Source organism: Syngnathoides biaculeatus, chromosome 13, assembly GCF_019802595.1.
Source record: "Syngnathoides biaculeatus isolate LvHL_M chromosome 13, ASM1980259v1, whole genome shotgun sequence".
Taxonomy (NCBI): domain Eukaryota; kingdom Metazoa; phylum Chordata; class Actinopteri; order Syngnathiformes; family Syngnathidae; genus Syngnathoides; species Syngnathoides biaculeatus.
In genome coordinates, this window is record NC_084652.1 from 9,404,970 (window position 1) to 9,423,046 (window position 18,077).

General features: G+C 41.6%; 2 protein-coding genes across 2 annotated transcripts; both read right to left on the minus strand.

The window, feature by feature from the left end:
- Positions 1 to 369: 369 nt before the first annotated feature.
- arl14 (ADP-ribosylation factor-like 14) lies at positions 370 to 2,242 on the minus strand. The gene has a single exon (XM_061838611.1). The coding sequence runs from the start codon at positions 2,141 to 2,143 to the stop codon at positions 1,532 to 1,534; it is 612 nt and encodes a 203-aa protein (XP_061694595.1). The 5' UTR covers positions 2,144 to 2,242; the 3' UTR covers positions 370 to 1,531.
- A 4,877-nt stretch (positions 2,243 to 7,119) lies between these two features.
- ppm1la (protein phosphatase, Mg2+/Mn2+ dependent, 1La) lies at positions 7,120 to 17,129 on the minus strand. The gene is made up of 4 exons (XM_061838609.1): positions 16,292 to 17,129; positions 12,186 to 12,360; positions 11,840 to 12,001; positions 7,120 to 10,701 (listed from the first exon to the last, which is right to left on the minus strand). The coding sequence occupies exons 1-4, from the start codon at positions 16,688 to 16,690 to the stop codon at positions 10,346 to 10,348; spliced, it is 1,092 nt and encodes a 363-aa protein (XP_061694593.1). The 5' UTR covers positions 16,691 to 17,129; the 3' UTR covers positions 7,120 to 10,345.
- Between the last annotated feature and the right edge of the window lie 948 nt (positions 17,130 to 18,077).

Genomic DNA, 18,077 nt, shown 5'->3' on the forward strand with positions numbered 1-18,077 from the left:
TTGCCTACAGTATCTTTCAGCGAAACAAGGATCATGTTACCATCAATTTGTCCAATGGCTTATTACCGCCACTCAATATTATGCCAACTCATTGTTCAGTAAACCTGAACCACACCAATAAGGTGTAATTTATTTTTATTTAGCTTCAGATTTCTGCGTTGTGGTGATAAAATGTATTTTGTCTGTGAAACAAGCTTGACATTCATCACAAATGTTTGTTACAAAAGGAATTGGCATCTGTTTTAATGATTAAATAATTCCAGATCTTAATGGCGTTGGCATTGCGTTCATATTCATTCGTGGGTGTGCTTGAATGTAGAAAATGTAACTATCCTACCAGATTACATGCCTTTCAGTTCACTTACTTGGTTTTCAACCCTTTGTCAGTGTTGGTGTATAGTAAACAAGTTCATGATTGTTCTCGGCTCAAACAATGTGGAGAAAGAGAAAACAAAAATTACAATACTGTACATACTTTGTATTATCTGGTCCACAATTAATCCTGAATTTCCAAACACTCCTGCTAGTCCAAGCAATAAAAAGTGATGCCCATTTCATATAACTAAATTTCTTCTTGTTTGGGTCAAGCAAATGAAATTTTCTTAGTTTATTGTATGTCCAAAACTGATTTATTCTTACAGTAGTGTTTAGATTAAATAAGACTTTTTTTTTTTTTTTTTTTGGTAACTCTTACTAAGGTTTTGATTGCAGTGTTTACATTTTGTTGGCAATATTGCAGCAATCAAATGAGGTTGCTCAGACAATAGTGTAAGGTACATTATTTTTAAACGGGACTATTTTAAACCACAATTTTAATTAATGCTTACTACAATCCTGTACCAGTGTTCTCTAAGCCTTTATATCGTAATACGGTAGTTCAAAACCTGTCCATTATTGGTGTACAGTTTATGTGGTTGATTGAAATGGTACCAAAGTATTAAGATTTCATAATGGCCTTTTTTTTCAGGTCTTGGATTAAAAAGTATCTACCTTTTTGGTTGAAACGTTGACACTATTGGTTACAAAATGTTAGCACAGCTCTTTCTCAAAATTCCTAAACAAATCATCATTCAATTAATCAAAACATAACTCCTAAACTGCAATTCAAATTAAATTTACAAAAATATAGTCGATGATCCTTGAAGGTCCAAAGTGTTGATTTATACGTGTCACAATACTAAGTTCTTGTATGTTTTTGTTGACACGATCTTATTTAGCGAATTTAAATGGGACCAGTATTCCCAAACGTTCAAAACTGGGATTGAAATTATTTTTATGGAAAGATTTAAAAACTGCTGCGCTGTAATTGTCTGTTTTGATTGAAGCAGATTTCAAAAGTAGTCATTTTCTACTCTGAACACTGACACAATTATTTTTCTTCCAAAATGGTGACTTTTCATTACTGTACTTGGACTCCCCGATTCTCAAAGCCATACATCAAATTCCGATTACCACAACCGTGTCAGTTTCCACCCCAAAGCGTTTTTGGATTCTTCCCAAGTGTCGTCAAAACTCGGATCGTAGTCCACATTCAACGCCGCACAGACTTCGCTCTGATATAATTAACGGTGCCCTTAATGTTCTCCTTGACGTGGGCTGCCGATTCCGACGGCAGCTTGGTCATGTGGCTGACCCTCTTGAGGGCTTCCTCCAGGCCGAAGCCCGTGGACGCGGAGCACGGCTGGACGTACCAGTCCCTCTCGGCGCAAATCCTCCTCAGGTTGAAGAAGTCTTTGACTTCGCTCACGGTCATAGCGCCGTCCACGTCCTGCTTGTTGGCGAGCACGATGAGCGGACGGCCGCGGAGCTGCTCGCTCCTCAGGGCGTTCTCCAGCTCCCGCTTGGCCTCCTGCACCCTGGACCGGTCCGCGCTGTCCACCACGAAGACGACGGCGGCGGTGTCCTGGTAGAAGCTCCGCCAGTGGCGCCGCATTTCCGCTTGGCCGCCCACGTCCCACACGGTCAAGGCAAAATTCTTCTTGTTCTTCCTCACGTCGAGCATTTCCACATTGAAGCCGATGGTGGGAACCGTGCCGACGAACTTGTTGATTTTCAGCTTGTACAAGAGGCTCGACTTGCCCGCGTTGTCCAGACCCAGGAGGAGGACCCGGACCTCTGGTTGTGTGGAACCTCGCTGTCCCATTAGAGTCACACAAGTACGCCCAGGTACGCGCACAGTATGAATTTAGTGCTATTTTTTTCCCTCTTGTCTTCGCCCTTTTGTATGCGTTCAAGTTTTACCTGCTCGCATGTCTTTTTTTCCAAGGTGTGTTCTAGATTAAGCGTCATATCCCGTCGAACCGTGTGACGTAATTATTTTAATAGGTGAACCATTAGTTGAGCAACAGGGACAAAGGAGACTAAGTATTTGTACCATTTGGACACCATTAAGGAGAACGTTGTACTACAGTATTGCAAACAGGAGCGTATTCAGTCATTTCACCCTCCACAGATGCAAATAATTTTATCAACTAAGTAAAATACACAATCAGGATTTTTGAGATAGATTAGCCACTTTAAAAAAAAAATATCTGATCACAAGATGGAGTGATGTGGCTTTTTAAATCACTTGTTTACATAGTCTATTCTATTGTGAGTCTCTTCAAAAAGCCAGCTCACGTATTCTGATCAGTCAGGTGAAACCAGCATTACAACATGACATAGATGGAAGAAATGAGCAATAACAATGTTATCATGTAATCTAGTGAAATTAAAGTACTTTATTGTAGTGAAATTACTTCACCCACACCAAAACTTTAGAGCATGATTTGACAGAAGGCCAAAATGTTTATATACAACCGTTCAAGCTAGCTCTAGCTTGCTCGACTATGTAACATTTTGTTTCCTGCTTGCGAGAGGTGTCGTATTAGAGGTACGGGAACAGCCTTAAATGAAGGCTGCCATGTGTTGTCGTTGCCATGGTAATCCAGTTGCATTCAAGTGGACAAGATGAGGCCCAACTTAGTGCAATTGTGAAAGACCAAATTTCAATACAAAAAATGGGTTCTGTCCCACATTACTGATGTTATATTTTTAAAATCTTTATTTGCTGTCAGATATTTAGTATACTACGTCAAATGATGCAACATGCCTAAAAGTAAACAAGATTTTAGAGTTGAATATAATGTACACGACAGCAACACCTGCTGTTTTTTGCGGAGCTGCTCAGTTACATCATTGATCACCAAATCGTGACATTCAAGCCAATCAAAAAACACTAATTATCGGCGATCACAATCAAGCCAATTCGATTATTAGACATCTATTGAAAAGTGAATTTGAGAAAATTATCACTTCTTGAGCGAACGTCTTTAAAATCCTTGAGGATTATCTAAAAAGTGAATAATTTCATTATTACTGTAACAGACAACATCACTCTACCTTTAACAGTCAGTGTCATCTGTCATCTCTACTGCATCCTCAGTTGACGCTGACAGCAGCACGACTGCAATTGACCTTTCCGACCTGTCAATCACTTGTACAATAATAGCCAATCAGATAGCCACGTTGTCTTAACCCCCGGCTTGATGCACCCATCTCATCATATTGTACCACAAGCAATGCTGGTTGTCAGTAGCGTGCGCTTGGAAAAGTTAATGTCACCAAGAAAATAGTCCTCAGATGCGCTTTGGGAACGTGCAATTCTGATGAAAGATATCTGGCTAGGTTACAAGGGGCCCGGTTGATTCATTTTCCAAAGTCTAAAACACAGTCGAAGAAGTGTCTAAAACGGATTAAGGGTCACGGAAGACTGCACGTACAACTAAATGTGGACAATATAAACAAACACTAGGCTGTATATTCGAAGGTAAGTGACGGAGAAGTATCTTTTCTGAGTTTGATTTGAATTATCAGTGCTTTATACATTGCAGCAGAACAACTTTCACTTTTAGTGTATCACTGACCTGCTGAATGAAGTGTGTAATGTTTTATGTCGAAGAATCGGGTTAGTGATGCATAAATGTGTGATGTCAAGCAAGAGAAATGTCTATTTGCCTCTTTGTATCACATCGGACTTTTAAGACAAAGCACTGGGTTCCATTATGAGCCAAGTCAAATGAATACACCCACTCAGTTATAAAGACTACAATGATATTACTCGTGATCTATCCAAGTAAAAAGTACTCACCCTGCTTTACATGTGCAGTACAATTTCACAATTTTATCCTGTTGGATTTCAATATGAAGTTTGTCAGGCGGCAAACTTTTTTGCATCGATCGCCAACATTTCGCTGTAACTGACATTGCGTCCTGCTTCGTCCAAAATCTTAATTCCGCATACATATCCTTGCGTGAAATAGTTTGGACCTCTCTGTAGAACTCTCTTGGACAACTCTGACGCTATTGGCAAAAACATACCCCAATATTATCTGGATTACGCGATAATCGACTTCAAACATGTTATGTTCAATCGCTATTTTGAAACCTTGTGGGACATGGCTAAGGGGGCGGAGCTTAAGGTCATCATTGGAAAGGTCCATCGGGAGAGGCTTTGGTTGTACTAAATAATGAAATCTAACTAAACAGAACAGAAGACACATGCGCGATTTCAACCCCATCATTGCAGCTGTATGCAAGGAATATAAAAACAATCAAAGGATCATCTAAAAATATAAAAGGAAGTTTTGTTATTAAATAAACATCGAGGGTCAAAGTGCTATAATAAAATGTTTAAAGCTTTATTGGTTATGAAAAATGCATTGTGCGCACACAATCAGTTTGGAAAAGTATAACCTGATTGCACCAAAGTCATCATAAATCATCACATGGCTCGTTTGACTTCCGACCAGTTTCAAAACGAGCTAAATAAGCATGTAGTGACGCGACCAGGAAAGAAATACCAGTTCTCCATCCGACTTCCACGCCCTTAAACACACCCGTTTCAAAACAACATCACAGGCTCATTCAACAGTTAAAAAAACAAAAAAAAAGAAGAAGAAGAACCAGAGTTTAACCGTTTCAAGCAATCCACATTTTTCAAATGAGCTGTTTCTGGCAAGAAAATACAATTTCAAAATGGGCTCATTTGACCCTTTTCCAGACACTTTCTGAACAACTTTCTTTTTCTTAATCAACCGCAGCCAAAATCCCTCTCAGGCCGTCACACAACCCGGTCACCATGATGCAGCAAAGTTAGGTAAACTTAAATAAAATGACATAAAAATGCTACAGACAAATAATTAAATCAATAAATGTTCACCTGGACACTGTAGCTCTCCTTGTTTTGTCCCTTAAAAAAAAAAATCATTCTAGCCCATTCCATTTTTACAAATGTCCTTTTAAAGGGTTCTGTACTTTTATTATTGATTCCCAAGATTACATATGCAGTCTGCAAGTAAACAAATGCTCGTTTTCTGTCTGACGCACCACTTCTCTTCCTCTTGGGCTCAGGCCCCCCCCCCCGCCCCCCAATGGACTCCAGCGTTCATCACATCAATGTCTCTTTTGACTCAATCAATAAACGTCATTGATCCACTCAATTTCACGGTGGACCAGCAGACAATCATAGCGCCTCTGCTACACATTGGACTGTATCCAAAGGCCAGCATGATTGGATTTGGGTTATTCCTCACTTTATTTAGTGAAATAATTCTTTTAATGTTGTATCCGGGGTCAGGTTCTAGTCCATTGCTCTCTGGGCTTCACCCACACTCCACCGGTCGGGTTGTCCACGACGTACACCAGCCCCGCGGCGTCCTGGCGGACGTGGCTCCGAGGTGAGCGGCCCGCGGGTCTCTCCGGCGGTGGCCGCTGCGCATGCTGGCGACTCACCGACCTCTGGATGCTTACGACCTGGCCTTGAGAAAAACCCACGTTCCGCTTGTGTGACAAATCCACCGTGGCCAAACCCTGGAAAATCACGTGCGCTTCCGATGGAGGTTTGGAACCTTGCAGACCCATTTCTGATGCAAAAACTCCAGAAGTTTAACTGTCCGCCTTATTTAACCAGTCCCCTTTGTGCGTCTTTGATCCGTTTATTGAAGCGTTCCCGTTCAGCCGTAATGTAATGTATTTACGGTCACCAAACACTTGCGGTCACATCCAGACTATTCTGAGTGCGTCCACCTGGCACAGGCCGTCACTTGGACATGCAGAGTCGCACACCAAAGAGTTGGGTTTCACTGCTGTGTGCCTGGTTGACGTTGTTACAATATTAGCCAGGCACAGTCATTGCAATGATGTCACCACTGTTCTTATTGATGGAACTACAATGCGCCCAACTAAAGGCTGAGACTCTAATACCATTTTATCCAGGTCAGTTCAGTTCCCATAGCTGGGACATGTGTAAAATGAGAAGTTCACCATTAACCTACGTTAATGTGGTAGCATTCATAGGAAAAATCCAAATTGAAATTTGTAATGGGCCTGCTGGCTGTTGCCTATTCGCTAACCTGCTTTTATGAAAGACATAAAATGAGTCGTGCTTCCCTTGTAGAACTATTTTAAACTTTGTGCTGAATCCTATCTAAGGGAATAGAGCTTATGCTAACAGTTGGTATGGTAACATATAGCAAAATGTCATCCTGAGTGCAAAAAGCGCAAAGGCGCATTTTCGAAGATTTCAACATTTTGCCCAGGTACAATGTTGAAAGGAAATAGCTCAAATGATAACACGGTAATAATTTATACTAGCATAATGCAAGTTAGCACATAAAAAATAAAAGGCAGATCAATGAGGGTTTCACGTTGTACATTTGTGGAGTGGCACAAATGCTAACATAAAGTAACCTGGGTAGAGAGAGCCTGGAGATGAATCGATAATTTTACATTTTGGCTTGAAATGGGAAAATTAGAACATGTTTACAGTTAATATGCTAAAATAGGAAGTCAGACTGTTAAGCAATTAACATTGTCCTCTTGTGATAGTGGTTCAAATGCTAACATGCTAACATTGAGTACAGAAAACACAAAAGGTCAGGATTGTGACATGATGGTGAGGTATTGTTTTGAAAGAGTAGATAAGTGTATTATGTACGTATTATGAGCATTTGTGAGTTAAATGTATATGGTCTTATTTTTGGTGATAGATTGCATGTCGGCGGGATCCAATAATTTCAAGAGCAAAATGCGGTCAACGGGATATGGGTTCCCCCCTTCTTGAAATGATGAGTTCCAGAGTGAAGTGATGAGAATGTTTTATTGTAAAACAAAGGAACAAAAAAACATGTATATACAGTACACAGATTTGGCAATCTGCTTGACACCAAAAACAATAAATAAGGCATATAAGGTACTGTACGTTTAAAATAAAATAAAAATAAGAAAACGCTTCAACTTCTTTTATAAAGAAGCCAGTTTTAAAGGGAATTTGGTCAGATTTAAGATAAAAACATTTGCAATTAGAACTAAATAGAGACAATGCAATGGTTATAATGCTACCTTTTTGTTTATGGAGTGATGCTCAACAGGTCACACAATATCCGACTACAGTCCAGCAAGCAAGAACCTGAAATTAATTGAAATGAAAATTTGTATCTTTTTGACAACACTGGTTACACAATGTATTGCTTCAGGGGCTTCTCGTGTTACTTTGCAGTGTACGGCTGCAGCGGCACTACAGTGCAACGCCGTGTGTCATCATCCAGATTCTTACGGCAGCTGCCACTTTTGTTCTTGAGTTTCAGAGACGTACAGATCAGACTCTATCCATTCAAATCCTTTTGCTTCCCTGAAGTGACTTAAATGTTATGTCAGGAAATGAGTTAATTTTAGGTGTGTACAGTGGTGCCTTGAGATGCAAGTGAGCCAATTTAAAAAGTTTATGATTTAATTTTTTTCAGGGGAGTTGCTAGCAAGCATTTGAGATGCACTGTAAGGTGGCAGCGAACCCAACTTGCATAACTATCAAACTATAAATCAAACACAGGGATTACATGTTCTCTATTTAAAATAACCACATAGCTTCATTTATCTTAATGACTGACAATGGAAAATGCCATAGATGGGATAATGAATGGCATTGGTGTCAAGGTGTTGTAACCCTTATGCTGAGTTTACATTTTTCACAGATTTAAAAACTGAAAGTCAAAAGAACATTCGTTTTACTGAAATAGCAATCTTAGCTGTTTTAGATCAGTCTTTTCCTGGTCTCGGCTTTACGACTGCCAAACGCGTTTTGCTGTGATCAGTCTTTCAGTCTTTGTGGTGACGTCACACCACCTACAACCAAATAGTTGAGCTCTTAAGAAAAAAAAAACAATGGAAACAGGAAATTTTGCAAACAAAGGGGCTGGTCTTCAATCCCAGTTTGTGACAAGTCTGTTACAAAAAACTTTACAACTTGTCTTTAGATGTGATCAGATCATGAAGAGTTTTCCAAATCTTTTCCAAGTCTTTGAAATGCAGAAGTAGAATTTAAAAAAACAAACAAACAAGCAAACAAAAAAAAAGACTCAGAACAATACTCACAGGCTTTTTTTTTATTCTGTGACTGTTACTGCAGTTAGCTGAGTAGTGACCGTCTCCATGCAAATGTAAGTTTTTATAAAATACAATATTATTAATATGTATAGTTTTATCATTTAAAAAAAAAACTTCAATTCTCTATTTTGAAGGGGAAATTGGAACAGACGAATAACTTCCATTCATTACAATGGGGAAACAATTTGAGATACAAGCGTTTTCGGTTACAAACATGCTCACTAAATGAATTAAATGTAATTTCAAGGCACCACTGTGTTATGCAGTTGAATTATGTTGTCATATTTCTTGGGCACTGGCAAATTCTTCTGGACCCGCAATGTTAAAGTCAAACTTTATTTCTTCATATAGTGGCCAGAGGCTTTTTTTTGTTTTTAACTCAACAGAAGAATAGCAGGCATATTTTAAAGGGATTGCTTTATGTATAAGAAATGCAGTTTCATCATATTTTTATCATAGTATAGTATATAAAATATTGTGTTACAGGTTTCTGTTGTATGTTCTCCCCGTTTGTTTGCTTACACATCAGCCAAACATGCTTTTTCGGTTGGCTGGAGACTCTAAATTGCCCAAAGGAGTGAACGTGAGTGTAAACGTTGTCTGTCCATATCGGAGACTGACTGGCGACCAGTCAAGGGTGTACCCCACATCTCACCCAGTCAGCTCGGGTAGGGTCCTGCTAACCTGTGGCCCTAATGAGGACAAGCGCGAAAGAAAATGAATGGATGGATTGTATTACACTTCTTCCATCAATCACCGGGGTCACGTTAGGCTTGAGTGGATGTAATACATCATTTTCCAATCACAGATTCCAAAAACATGTCTGTTACTTTGAAGACACCAATTTTAATCTGCACTGCAGGTGGTGTGTTTAGGTGTAGTTAAAGGTACAGATAGTCCCTAGTTTAAAGTCTCGACCCAAGACGTTTCGACTTTACAACGCCTGTCCCCCCCCGCCATTTTGTCTGGCTAATGCTTGTCCATGTTCGCGCGCCGGGAGTATGTTTGCATTTTTCGTCCTCCTTTTTTAACATTATAAAGAAAGCTGTGTCTTTTAGCAATGCTTCTGCAGCCAAAAGAAAATCCGTTACCATGGAAACAAAGCTCTAGATCATCAAAAGATTGGAGAAAGGAGAGACACCAAACACCACCAAGGCATCAGTCGGTCGACCGTGGTGACAATTATTAAAGACAAAGCTCGTATTTTAGCACATGTGAAGGGTTCTGTTCCTACGTCGGATACAATGATCACAAAACAAGGTTCTTTGATACTTTGATTTGAGGCTTGAGGACCAGGTTTCTTCGCAATATCTAAGCACATCATCTTGTTTATTTCCATGTATTTGTTTTTTATACAAAGTATTTTTACGTAAATTCTGACTTTCATGGTGGAATCCGACTTAAGTCGAAATTCGAGTGAAGTCGCTACTGTAGGAACGGATCTCAGTCGTAGACAGAGGACTCCGTGTAATTACGGCCACCGACTTTTAACATTGAAGGGATTAAAAAAAAAAAAAGAAGCAGGTGTCTGACACACAGCACTTATTTGTTCAATTCCATGTTTAACTGGAGCGAAGGGGTCTATTTGGAAAGATGCCTCTATTTAAGGAAATGGGATTTTTTTTTTTTTGAATGTGGACAGAAGGCTGGTGTTTTTCCACACTTTACAATTAGGCACCATAGTGTCTTCTGAAGAAGCTCCTGTGGGGGGCGGGGGGGGGAGGAACTGCATCAATAATGGACAGTAAACTGTAATAGTTGAATACATGCTGGTACTTTCTCTTGGTATATAATAATAGTATTCAGGCTCCCTTGTCTTCATTTTCTGCGTTTGATTCATCCAGTTGTACACTTATCCAATACTCGTGCCCTAGCTTGTCTCAGTCCTCCTGTAGCATTTTACGTGACTGGTAAAATTCCATGCCTAGTCCCCCGCCTTGCTGCTCCCCCCTGCCCTGCTTTTGAACTTGACCACCATGACGGTGATGTTGTCTGGGCAACCGCGGTAGAAGGACTGCAAGACGATGCTTTTGGCGCCAAAGTGCGGCTCGTCCAGCCGCTCGCGGACAAAGCGCACCGCCTCCTCGTTGCTGAAGGCGTCCCACAGGCCGTCGGACGCCAGGATCATGAACTCGGGCTGCAGTTTGTCCAGGTCGAACGTCATGATGTCCGGGTCGGGGATGACGACGTTGAGGTTCTTTAACGGATAGTCACCCAGAGAGCGGGACATGGCCAGAATTCCCTGAACTCTCCAGGAGCCGTTAAAACTGATGAAGCCTCCTGTGGAAGGGTTAAAAGATGCTGTGTCAAAACACACCAGGAGGTGGCAGCCAAGCACTGAAAATATTTTCCTTTAGTGATTCCCAAAGACAAATTTCACTTTTATGGTAGCACAGTGCAGTGACTGGTTAGAGGTTAGAGCGTTGCCCTCACAGTTCTGAGGACCAGGGTTCAAATCTAGACTCTAAATTGCCCCTAAGTGCGATTTTGAGTGAGACTGTTGTCTGTCTCTATGTACCCTGCGATTGGCTGGAAACCATTTCAGGGTGTACTCTGCCTCCTGCCCGATGATAGCTGGGATAAGCACCAGCATTCCCACGATGCTTGTGAGGATAAGCGGCAGAGAAAATGGATGTATGGATGGTCTGAAAACCAAGTAGTGGCTCCGTAAGAAGCACATTAAGTTTCTGGCGTGGCCTCGCCAGTCTCCAGACCTAAACCCAATAGAAAATCTTTGGAGGGAGCTGAAACTCCATGTTTCTCAGCGACAGCCCAGAAACCTGTCTGATCTAGAGATCTGTGTGGAGGAGTGGGCCAAAATCCCTCCTGCAGTGTGCGCAAACCTGGTGAACAACTACAGGAAACGTTTGACCTCTGTAATTGCAAACAAAGGCTACTGTACCAAGTATTAACATTGGTTTTCTCAGGTGTTCAAATACTTATTTCCAGCTGCATCACAAATAAATCATACATTGTGGTTTTTGGATTTTTCTTTTTAGATTATCCCTCTCACAGTGGACATGCACCTATGATGAAAATTTCAGACCCCTCCATGATTTCTAAGCAATATAGCAGGGTGTTGAAATCCTCATTTTCTTCACTGTATATAGGTGACATGCCAAACAAGTAAAGTCCTATTTCTCTAGATGGCAGACGGCTCAATTACTGTGTACCCACCTGGTGCCAACCATAGAACAGAATAATAGCTTTGTGTTCAAATTAAAGGGTCCGGATTTCATAAGTTGGTCAATTTTTGATTAAATTGAAATTACGCTACATAGAGTATAGATTTTGTGATGTTTTTGTTCCGTGTTGTGTCGTGAGATATTCCAAATGTAAAATATGTGCCCTGGCTCAAAGTTTGGGAAAGGCCACATTCATCATGGTGATGAATCTACTAGTTTTCCTCTTATCTTACCTGCCCTCTTGATCCTTTTGCGCTCCTTGAGCTGATACGGTTTATGGTCGTGGGACAGCGCCACGGCGTTGCCGTCCTTGTCGCACAGGACACCGCGGGAATCGCCGACGTTGGCCACTGTGAGTTCCCTGTCGGACAGCAGTGCCACCAGACAGGTGGTACCTGGACAGGGCACGTTTGGAAAAGGTCATAAAACAGCTGAAGCGACATCTAGCGCAGTGTCGTCAGTGGAGATCTTTCATCAATCTGCACATCTAATTCCATGCACTATGTATTCGTATGTATGTATTCATTGTCCTCTATCCTTTCCAGTGAAGACTGCAGACAAGGCTTCCTCTATACTGACCCGCTTCGTCGTGGTTGGCAGACAGCCTGTCCAGCATGTCTCTGTCCACGCTCAGGATGCGCTGCTCCAGGACGCCGGCGTACGACTGGACGCTCTCCTTCTTCTCTCGCTCCAAAGCCTGCAGCTGCTGCCTCAAGGCTTCGGGCAGGTGGGCCTTCACGAAGTCCGCTGCAGCCTGGGGAAAAGGGGAGTGGGGCGGGGGGGGCAGACTCCATTACTTTCAGCATTTCGGAAGCTTTACTTTGAGTAGCCCAAAAATAATGTAAAGGTGCTTATCAGCCCATTTAATTTTACACTCACTGCATAGTTTATACTTCTGATCCAACTTAGTTCTTTTTTTTAACAGGGGAAGAGCTGCATCATATTTAGGTAACATCCAAAGGGGGAAAAACTAAATTACGAATTTAACCATATTTATAAATGAAAATGCTTCAAAAGCGTTTCATGTGCAAATACCACAGAAGAGGATGGGTACCACAAACATTGAGGGTAAAGGTGAACATTTTTAGTCATGAAAATTGAATTTCTTTTGCTGACAGGTATCTTTATAAGGCTTTAATTTAAATTTATTTAGCTTTTGCAATTTAAAGTGTTAAAAATATTACTGGACAATTGAATGAAGAGTTAATCACTTTGTATGGGTTGTGCAGGAACAACATATTTCACACTATTTAAATATTCACATGTAAAAACTGTTGTGTCGTACTCCTGGCTGCTTTTACAGTTACAGGAACCTTCCAAAAGAAATTCCACACTTTTATTTCTCCTTAGTGAGGAAAGGAATGCTAAAGAGCTAACATACCGTAATTCCCAGCCTCCGTAATTCCCCGCCTGATTATGACTCTCACCCAGTACATTTGGAAAGGAAATACCATTTAGTACCTCCATAAGCTGCACCAGTGCAAAAGCCACAAGTGCCCACATTGAAACAATATATTTACAAAGAAAGACAGGACACAGAGTTTTCAAAGTTTTAATACCTTAGCTTAGCTTAATAGAGCAACAACACAGTAACACGAACAGGGCTGGTTTAAAAAAAAAAACAAAAAAAAAACATACCAGTAAAAAAAAAAAAAAAAAAACAGCCGCGGCAGCTACAAAGTAGCAACACGGTAGGACAGCAGTAACAGGGCCAGTTAAAAGAAAAAAAAATACTGGTAAAAATCACTGAGACACGGCAGTAACACAGCAGCAACATGCTAGCGCAGTGCTAACAGGGCCGGTTAAAAAAAAAAAAAAAACATACCGGTAAAAGTTATTTCCTCAGCACATGTATTCTACTGGTGTCACTCTTACCTTTTCCGCTCAAGTGCCCCCTTGCAGTCGTTAGAAAAATGCACATATTAGCCACATCACCTCATAAGCCGCAGGGTTGAAAGCGTGTGAAAAAGGTCGCGGCTTATAGTCCAGAAATTACGGTAGTCATCCAAGAATTGACCGTGTGAGCAATTTAATTTCAATACTTACTTCATTTAAAGTGACTGCATCATGTTGGCATCAATATTAAAATTCCAAAGACCACCCAACACAGCTCGATCAATAGATACAACACAGACAGAATCAAAATAATGAAAAGAAGCTGAAGACAGGGAGGAGAGCACATCTTGGGAGAAATCCAGAAAGATCCTCCCAACTAGGGTATAAGTTAAATATTTGCATTTAGGTTAAATATTTGTCTACGGGACAGGAATAGACAGAGGGAATCTGTTGAGTAAACAGACATTTACATTCTCCAACTTGCTGTCATCAGAAAGCACTTAACAAGACTGCTGAGAGTCACAGGAAATGAAAGACTGATATGAGCTGTGGAAGGAGAGGGTGTCAAGTTCTCTGGTGGCTCTGCAACAGGAGGATTACATTAAAAAAATATTCATTTAAGTTTTATCCACCCGAAAATTCTTGAGGAAATTAAATCCTTAAGCAAGCCTTAAATTTATTGCGCCCAAGCTCTGGAAATTGTCTAATCTTTTCAAAATAGACTAAGTAAACAGAATAGATGATGGAGTTGTATTCAGAATCAATAATAATAAACTGTTAACTTTCCCCAAAGTCTCGCTGTTATGGCGAGCACAGCACCAAGCGTGGCGTCGACATATTGGACGAGCCCGCTGGCTGTCCGCAGTGTCTGCAAGCCTGTTAGCCCGCAATGTCGTTGGTGGGTAGCGCCTGTCGTTGGGCCCTGGAAAACCCCGGCGACAATTTGGTGGAATATTTTCCAGCCCTTGCAGGCTTTAAAAGGAAACTAAATTTGTTTTTGTTTTTGCAAGAATACAGCGCAGCCTCGCTTCTTGAACGCTCCTGTCCTGTAAAGTCGGTTTTCGAACGAAAATTTGGTGATTTTTTTTTTTTGCTTCTGTTTTTAAATGAAAATTCAAGTCACACTAAAAGGAGTTTCGTCATTTGCCATAAAATTTGTTCGGCTCGATTTAGGAAATCAGCTACGATAGCTAATCGGGCTAACGGCGGGGCTGAAATCCTGTGGTCTGATCTAGGCACGAGGCTGATTGTGTTTAACGGTGTTTTGACAAGTGCTGATACGTACGTTTTCTTGCAACAAAATGTTGGGGGTTGAGTCTAGAGTATTTTCTGTGTCAATCATGGGAATGTATCGGCATTCATCTTTGCGATACGAACGTATTTGATTGCCTGTTGAGCGGGACGTGGTTTCAGCACATTCAGGGGAAACGCCGACAGCATCTGAGAGCTCAGAGATCGTCTTGATTAGTCACAACTTTATTTTATATACTTGGCTATTAAGTTTCTTTCGGCTTGTCCCTTTTGGGGTCGCCACAGCGTGTCATCTCAGATGAACGCACATATATGTTTGGCACTATTTTTACGCCGGATGCCCTTCCTGACGCAACCCTTCTCAGGGAGTGGAGGCCCCAGTGGGATACGAACCCACAACCCCTGGTTTACCAAACCAGTGCTCTAAGTCATTTAAATGTGGGAGGCTAGCTATTAGTGAGAGTTTTGTCGCCATCTTGTGGCATTTTAGGGCATTTTAAGAAACGCATCTGCAAGTTTTTCAGCAAATGCTGCAGCAGAAGATCGGTTTACGGCAGGGGTGTCAAACTCATTTTTCTGGTGGGCCATATTGTTGTTGCAGTTTTCCTCAGACGGCCGTTATGACTGTGGAACAAAATATTTGATCACTTCATCATATTTCCATAATTTATGAACTAGTTTTGGAATCAGAAATCAAGGGTGATGTGTTTTTCAAACTATTCACATTTGGCAACACAAAAAAAGCTTGTAATATCTCAACTTTATCATTTATGATAGGTGACAATTTGAAATTTTGGTACAGATTTTTGCAAAAATCATGGAAATTGACACTCTGGATTTGGCTTTGCAGGCCACAAAAAATCACGTGGCGGGCCAGATCTACCCCCCAGGCCTTGAGTTGGACACTGGTGGTTTACGGATTAAAAAAAAAAACGCAAATAAGCAAATTGGAGAAAGGCAAGGTTGCGGTGGGGTTCACTGTATATACTGTTTTTAGATTTTTCTTTGGTGATGTGCTTTGAATGTTTGTTTCCCCCCCCGCCCCCTAAAGTTTCTAAAATATTGGCACAATAGAGGTTTTGATGAGTGTCGCGAATTGCAGCCCTAACAGACTGGTGGATCTTGGAGGGTCTCTGGTATTATTTGACAAATACATTTGGAGCTCCGGGGCATTGGGGGGGATACTGGTGACAGATGGCTACACGAAGATACTCAAGTCTGATGAAGTCCACCGACCTTTGACAACACAGGGAGTGTAATCAAGACAAAACACACACACACACACACACACACACACACATTCTTCGTGATAGCTCCAGCAGAAATGGGGTACACACAAAGAAACAATGCAGTTGTAAGGATGGGAGTTCCTCTGATTGACAAATATAAGCGTACTTCGACTACTACCATAAAAAAATACTGCGTAATGCTCATGTTATTAAAGTCAAGGACCACAATAATGCACGTTGTAATATAATAACACAAGACACATTGTCATAGTTTGCGTTTCCATCCAGTGACGCTGATCGTGTATTTTGGGCTCCCGATGAGACCAAATGACGCATTCAGGTGCAACAGGGAGGCCCGACGGCGCTTACCTCTCCGCCGTGGCCGTCAAAGATGCCGAAGATGGACGGGTGGCTCTTGTTGGCGATGTCCGTGAGCACTTCGTAGCGGTCCTCCATGTGGTCCCTTCTGCCCTGTATGGAGTACACGGCCACGTTGTCGCTCTTGAACTCCCAGGTCTTGGAGAACTCCGCGTCCAGCACGCTGAGGCCTCCCAGCCGGTCGTTGTGCATCATCTCGGCCACTTTGCCCTTCACCATCTTCACGGCGTCGCGGCTCGACTTGACGATGGTCTTCACCTCGTCCGTGTGGAAGAAGTAGCTCCACAGCGCCAGGCTGATGCACAACAGGAACAACGTCTCCGGCCTCAGGAGAAAATAGCGCATGATCCGACCAAGAAGAGACAAGAGCGTCATCGTGTCTCCTATCATCACACGCCGCCAAAGCACGGTTCACGCCATGAACGGGGGGCATTGAACGCACCACCGCCTCGACCAAGAGCCTTGCGGAGCTTCTGCGGCCGCGATAACCGCACAGCGGGCGGCTAGGAAGCAAGCGGCGGGGCCACCCTCATTCGCTCGCTCTTTAATTTAGCAGCGAGACGACTCCCGACTCGAGCCCGATGTCTCGCGGTCCATCTCAGGAAGCGGACGCGGATATCGCTGGTGGTCGACCCACCCCGAATGAGGGCGGGGGGCGGGGGAGAAAGTGCCTGCCTCCTTTCAGTTTCGCAGTCCCGATTTCGTAATCTCAACCCGAAACAATCCGGCGTTTTACACACTCGCACGGACCTCGCATTCTACAATGTACAAAGGCAAAGGCAAAGTAATGCGGAAGTATTGCACACGTTTCATGAAATCCTTTTCTTTTGAAAATACAGAGCGGATGTGACGACATGCAGACGTTTCCCTTGACGATGAGGATCAAAGTGCTCAGACGGGGCACAGTTGAACAAAAATGGTGCAAAAAGGTAAGATGCATCACTTCGTTCATACACAAATCAGTCAGACGTGTCCTTTATTGATGGGAAAGTTTCTAATTTCCACGGGAAAATTTGGTCAAGGAACAAGGAAGAGTACTGGATTAGGGTCACGATGGAAAGAAAACGGAATATTACACCATGAGATTACAGTTGTAGGGTAATAATACGATAATAAAGAGCAAACTTTTCAAAAACATTTTTCAAAAATGTTCTAGATCAAAGTGAAACCCTTATTCCATAACCTTTATGATGTGACTGAAGTTGTATATTTTCAGGGTCAAGTCATTATGAATAAAAATTGATTAACGTATGCGTTGGTAAAGCTGGAAACATTAAAAAAATAATTTTTCTAAGAAGGCATATTATGTACATATATTTTTTGGAATAGATAAAAGTGTATTTTCACAAGCTTCAAGTCATGATATATTAAATGTTCATTTTTCCTTTGTTGATACAATGCTATCGTTTTAAGAATAGTATATTTTTACAGATAAAGTTCTATGTTGAGATGGAAAAAGTTGAATATTGTACAAGATTGAAGTGCAGGTAATAAGTGAAAAAGTTGTATATTTTGGAGAATGGTCATACATATTTTTAAATCATTTGAAATTAGCTGTCTTTTAAACATATGTAGGTGTGAGTCATATTTGTGTCTTTTTCCCCATATCCGTGCATGTAAATAGTGTAATGTTTTCTGTCATTGTTTCACCATTGGGTGCATGATTTGCACTATTGGAGCAATGGAGGATGACTCATTCCAAAGCCATGGTGTGCACCTTTCCATCACCAGGTAACACGGACCCGACACTTCAGGATACTTTGTGAATGCACCTTGT

Bases quoted from the DNA above. Each gene is read 5' to 3' on its own strand.
- arl14 (XM_061838611.1), bottom strand. From the start codon at position 2,143: ATGGGACAGCGAGGTTCCACACAACCAGAGGTCCGGGTCCTCCTCCTG.
- ppm1la (XM_061838609.1), bottom strand. From the start codon at position 16,690: ATGATAGGAGACACGATGACGCTCTTGTCTCTTCTTGGTCGGATCATG. The intron at 12,361-16,291 runs GTAAGCGCCGTC...CCTTTTCCCCAG, and splicing joins TTGACGGCCACGGCGGAGAG to GCTGCAGCGGACTTCGTGAA. The intron at 10,702-11,839 runs GTAAGATAAGAG...ACCCTTCCACAG, and splicing joins CAAAAGGATCAAGAGGGCAG to GAGGCTTCATCAGTTTTAAC.